The 6320-nt window shown below is 37.6% G+C and overlaps 1 protein-coding gene across 1 annotated transcript in view; it reads right to left on the minus strand.

Moving 5' to 3' along the window:
• The window catches only part of MYRFL (myelin regulatory factor like), an 89753-nt gene extending 84414 nt beyond the window's left edge, over nt 1–5339 (minus strand). Inside the window, 3 exon segments of the mRNA XM_028532034.2 lie at nt 2381–2435; nt 4742–4827; nt 5331–5339. Coding sequence (XP_028387835.1) covers nt 2381–2435; nt 4742–4827; nt 5331–5339 — 150 coding nt within the window.
• Nucleotides 5340–6320: the final 981 nt, after the last annotated feature.

Consider the following 6320-nt stretch of genomic DNA (forward strand, 5'->3'; position numbering starts at 1 on the left):
CTAGGGATGCAAGTCTGGTTCAATATCTGAAAATTAAGCAAAGTAATCCACCATATTAACAGACAGGAGAAAAACCTATATGGTCACAGAATATACAGAAATAACAGCTGACAAAATTCAACATCCATTCACGATAACAGTTCTCAGCAAACTAGGATTAGAAGAGAATTCCTTAAGGTAAATAGGGCATGACAAAAGACTTAGAACTAACATCATAGCTAATGACTTAAAAAACTGAATGACTGCCTTTTAATATGAAGGACAAAGCAAGTATGTCTGCTCAAACTACTTCTCTATTCACCATTATACCCAAAGTCCTACCCAGTTCAACAAGACAAGCAAAAAAAAGATATACGGTTTGAAAAGAAAGATATGCAAATGTTCCAACTTGCAGATGACATGAGAGTCAACATAGAAAATGCCTTAAAAATCTACAAAAAAAGCCTTAAGGTTAATAAATAGCTTCAGTAAGACCATAGGACCCAAGCCCACTATCTAAAAGTCAGTGTCATTTCTATATATTGGTCAAGATTAATTGGAACCTAAAATTTTGGGAGGAAGGAAGTATTAAATAGCTCAAAGAAAAATGTAAAATATAAAGGTATAATCTAATAAAAATACGTATAGGATCTATATGCTGGAAACTATAAAAGACTAATGAAAGTAATCAGAGAAGACCTAAATAAATGGAGAGATATATCATGTCCATGGATTGGAAAACTCAGTTTTGGTAAGATGTAGTTTTCCTCAGATGGACACTGGACTCCATGATAAGAATGCAGTAGTGATCCGGGCAGTGTGGCAATGGCAGAAGATAGGCATGTAGATCAGTGGAACAGTAGAGAGTCTAGATACAGATTCAAAAACATGGTCAATTGATTTTTTTTACAACAGTGTAAAGGCAATTCAATAGAGAAAGGTTATTCAACAAATGATTCTGGAATAAGTGGACACTCACAGATGAAGAAATAAATCTCAGTTTGTATCTCAAACCTTATACAAAATTAACTCAAAATGGGTCATAGACCTAAATATACAACTTTAGTAAGAAGAATAGTAGAAAATCTTTGAAAATTTAAATTATGCAATACCTATATTTCTTTGATATAAAGTACAAACCAAATAAGAAAAATATGATAAAATGGACACCACCAAAATTTAAAACTTTTGCTCTAGGAAGAACATCATGAAGAGAATGAAAACATAAGCTGCCAACTGGGACAAAACATTCACAACCACATGGCCAACAAAGTTCCTATATCCAGAACATTTAAAGAATTCTCTTAACTCAAAGATAAGAAAACAACCCCAATTTTTTAAAATAGGCAAAAAATTTGAAGTGATACTTCACCAGAAAAAATATATGAATAACAAACAAGCAATTAAAATGATACTCAACATCATTAGTCATTAGGAAAATACAAAGTAAAACAATGTCATATCACTGTAAACCTATTAGAATGGCTACAATAAAAATTTTAAAAATCGACAATACCAAGAACTGCTGATAAAGAGAAGCAATTGGATTTTTCATACATTGCTAGTAGTAATGCAAAATGGATAGTCAGTCTGGAAAATCTGACAATTTCTATAAAGTTAAGTTTACATTAACAGTATGACTCCGCAGTCTTTATTCTAAGTATTATCCTAGAGAAATCAAAACTTTTGATCACACAAAATCCTGTGCATGAATATTTATAGAAACTATTCATAACTGCCAAAAGCTGGAAATAATCCAAATGTCCTTGAAAGGGTGACCAGATACACAATCTGCGTTATGACCATTCAATAGAGTCTTTCTCAGAAAAAATAAAAGAAGAAGAAAGAAAAAAGAAAGAAGTGGCTTATTGATCACTTATTATGCTTAGCGAAAGTAGCCATGCTCAAAGTGTTAAATACAATGTGGTTTCACTTGTATGACAATTCAAAAAAGCAACACTATGGGAACAGAGAACAGATCAGAGGTCACTAGGGCGCAGGGTGGGTGGGGTTTGACCACAAGGGGGAGCACAGGGGAACTGTTTCAGGTGAGTATAGAGTGTGAGTTGATCATGGTAGTAATTGCATGGCTCCATCAATTTGTCAAAACTCACAAACTATAAACAAGGGAAAAAATTGAGTTCTATTGTATATAAATTAAAAATAAAAAGGTACTTGGACTAGCTACATGAATATCAAAAAAATAAGAACAGAAATCAATGAAAAAGAAAAAATAATTAAGAATATAAATTTAAGATGGAGGAATAGGTGGATGCACCGTACTTCCTCGCACAACCAAGAATAGAACAACAATAATTTACAGATAGAATAACACTCAGAACTGATAGAGGATTTATCTGAATGGAAGTCGGACAGCCAAGAAGTTGAAGTAGACCCGTACATCCAGACTGGTAGGAGACCCCGAGCCGAGCAGGCGCAGGGCTGGCGCGGGTCGGCTGCACGCGGAGGTCAGGGAAAATTTGGCGCGAAATCGGCACAACAGCCCCCCGGGGCTCAAGAATGCAGTGGTGATCCTTGAGTACGCAAGCTGCAGCTGGGGGACCCAGTGAGGCAGCGATTGTGGACCAGGGCAGAGCTCGCAGCCCAGGATCCCAGAGAAGGGTCTGAGCCCAGGAGAATGGAACTACCACCATTGTTCCCTCCCGTCCCCGCTCCCGACCCTGCCCCCGCCCCCACATATAACGTCACAACCTAGCGACTGGGGTGCCCAGCCCTGGTGAACACCTAAGGCTCTGCCCCCCACTGTAACAAAAGCGACCAGACCGGAAAAAAAAAAAGGAGAGATAGGGAAAGATATAAGATATGTTTCCAACAGAACAGATCAGTCCCCCAGGACTCATCCTTTTGAGGGACCAAGAAAGAGCCAGTCTATCAGATGCATAGTTCAAAACGCTGGTGATCAGAAAGCTCACGTAATTGGTTGACTTTAGGTGCAAAATCAGATGAAAGGATGCAGGTTACCATAAAAAGAGATGCAGGAAGATATGCGGAGGAGAGCCAATAGTGAAAGGAAGGAATCTGAGTCTCAAAACAATACAGTGGACCAGAAGGAAGATAGAATCAACCAAGCAGGAAAGCATGATGAAATAAGGATTCAAAAAATCGAGGAAAAGCTTGAGAGCATCCAGGACACCTTTAAATGTTCCAACATCTGAATTATAGGGGTACCAGAAAGGGAGGAGCAACAAGTGGAAAAGTTATTTGAACAAATAATAAAGGAGAACTTCCCCAATCTGGCAAAGGGAACAGTCTTCCAAGAAATCCAAGAAGCTCAGAGAGCCCTAAAGAAGTTGGACCCAAGAAGAAACACACCAAGGCACATCATAATTACATTAGCCAAGGTAAAAATGAAGGAGAGAATCCTAGAAGCAGCAAGAGATAAGGGGACAGTAACCTACAAAGGAGTTCCCATCAGACTGTCAGCTGATTTCTCCAAAGAGACCTTACAGGCAAGGAGCTGGAAAGAAATATTCCAAGTCATGAAAGACAAGGACCTACATCCCAGATTGCTCTATCTAGCAAAGCTCTCATTTAGAATGGAAGGGAAGATAAAGTGCTTTTCAGATAAGGTCAAATTAAAGGAGTTCATCATCACCAAGCCCTTATTTTATGAAATGCTAAAGGGACTTATCTAAGAAAAGAAGATAAAGAAAAGACATGTATAGTAAAAGGACAGCAAACTCACAATTATTAACAACCACACTTAAAGCAAAACCAAAAGAAACTAAGTAAACAACTAGAACAGGAACAGAACCACAGAAATGGAGGGCACATGGAGGGCTAGCAGCAAGGGGGTGGGAGGAGGAGAGAGGGGGAAAAGGTATAGAGAATAAGTAGCATAGAATGTAGGTTGAAAATAGATAGGGGGAGGGCAAGAATAGTACGGGAAATGTAGAAGCTAAAGAACTCGTAAGTATGACACATGGACATGAACTAAAGGGGGGGGAAGTGGGTGGGAGAGGGGGTACAGGGTGGAGGGGAGAGAAGGGGGAAATGGGACAACTGTAATAGCATAATCAATAAAATATATATTTAAAAAAACAGAAAAAAAGAATATAAATTTAACCAAAAACTGGCTCTTCAACAGATTAAAAAAAACTAATAAAATTCTTGCCAGATTGATAAAAAAAAGAGACATAAATTAGTGTTTTTGAAAAATAATTTTAGAGAGAGAGAGAGAAGGAGGGAAAGAAAGATAGAAACATTGATGTGTTGTTCCACTGATTTATGCATTTATTGGTTGATTCTCATATGTGCCCTGACTGGAGATGGAACCTGCAACCTTGGCGTATCGGGATGATGCTCTAACCAACTGAGCTACCCAGCCAGGGCCACAAGTTACTGTTGTCAAAAGGATCATCGCTATAGATGGAACAGACATTAAAAGTATAATAAGGAAATATAATGAACAACTTTAGGCCAGTGAATTCGACAACTTAGTTGAAACAGACAAATTCACTGAAAGACATAATCTGCCTCAGCTAATAACTACCCATAGATAACCTGAATAGACACATAGTTTTTAAAGATTCTGTGTTGGAAGGGGAGGATCTTTCTCCTAAAATAACTCCAGGCCTAGCTGGCTTCACTGATGAAATCTGCCAAAGATTTATAGAAGAAATAATATCAACTCTACATAAGCTCGTCTAGAAAATAGAAGAGGAGGGAACACTTCCCAGGCCATTTAATTATTTCATAATTTTGAAAACATCAAATGGAAAGCAGTGCTCTCCTCACTTACAAGGCGCCCACATTGAAATCATTGCCAGAGAACTCCTCCAGCACACTTGTGTCTAGGGACGAGTTCCCCAAAGCGCCACTGGCCTCCTGAGCAGCAAAGGTAACATGAAAAGTTTGAGATTCAGGAAGATTTCACAATGGCCAATGGCTAAAAGCATTGATATGCTTGCACCCAAGAATTTTAACACAATAAGTGGCATAATGCATTTATTTCCCATTCAAATATTTCCTTCAGAAATCTCTTTGGATGTCACCTTCCTCCAGCAGCCTTCCCCAACTGCCCAAGGCCAGTTCAACGCTTTCTTTAACATCATGTGCTTTGCCTTATACACTAGTATGATTGTTTGGTTTTGCGTTTGTCTCTTTAGCTAAAGACTTTAAGGGCAGGGACTGTGTCTTTCTTATTGTAGCCGTAACACTCATTTTTATCGGAAGGATGGATGAAGGGATGGCTGGTTAGAGAGGGTTTTTTTTTCATTAAGTTCAACATGAAGTTCAGTATCTTCCTTCACATTTTGTTAGACTTTCCAAAATGTAAAACAATATTTTTGTTCTTTCTCTTGGTTTAAAAAAAATGAAAACAAACTTACCGGTTTCATTCTGTGTCTAAAAAAAAGTTAGAATTTTTTAATGTAAATATAGAAATATATTACAAAGAAGATAAAACAGCCCTGACTGGTGTGGCTCAGTTTGTTGGGCATCATCCTGGAAAGGGAAAAGTCACCAGTTCGATTCCCCATCAGGGCACATGCCTGGGTTGCAGGTTCAGTCTGGACAGGGCACGTATGAGAGGCAACCAATCAGTGTTTCTCTCTCTCATCGATGTTTCTTTCCCTCTCTTTCTCCCTCCCTTCCCTTCTCCCTAAGAATAAATAAATAAAATCTTTTTTAAAAAAGATAAAACAATCTTTATTTGCATATAACATGACTCTACCTAGCAAACTCAAGAGAAACAATGGACAACAATGACAGATAATTAGGAAAGTCAATAGAGTAGGTGGTTAAAATTAAATATAAAAACTAGTTACTTTCTTATATATAAAAAAGCAGTCAATCATTTCAATAAATACAATGAAAAAAAAGGTAATTCTATTCAAAATAATAAAAAGCACAAAATATCTAAACATGTATTTCAGAAGGGTCATAAGAGATTTAAACAAGCGCAAAGACTTACATCGTTCTTGGGCTAAAACTGTCAATATTGCAAAACTTTTACTATATATTATTTAGGATGTCTGTCAAACCTACATGTTCATTTTCTGAGAATTTTTCCCTTATGTTTTAACACACAGTCTCTGCAGGCACTTGAGTCCAGGAGAACCAACCCATTAGTTGGCCAGTAGCCAATTCAATTGTTTCTCCCAAGAATTTGAACTAACAGACTTTAAAGCTGGTAGTTAGGATTAAGTCATGTAATAGCTAAGGCAGAGGACAAGAGTGATCATCTAATATTTCTGCCACGCGTACCCAGGTCCTTCTTGATTTTTAATCTGTACTGAGCCTGGTTGTTCCACTTTAGCTTGAATTACATAACAACCTCTTTATATACCTAATAAACCATATGAATTGACTTGTGTTCT

The sequence above is a fragment of the Phyllostomus discolor genome, chromosome 2 (assembly GCF_004126475.2).
Source record: "Phyllostomus discolor isolate MPI-MPIP mPhyDis1 chromosome 2, mPhyDis1.pri.v3, whole genome shotgun sequence".
NCBI classification, from domain to species: Eukaryota; Metazoa; Chordata; class Mammalia; order Chiroptera; family Phyllostomidae; genus Phyllostomus; species Phyllostomus discolor.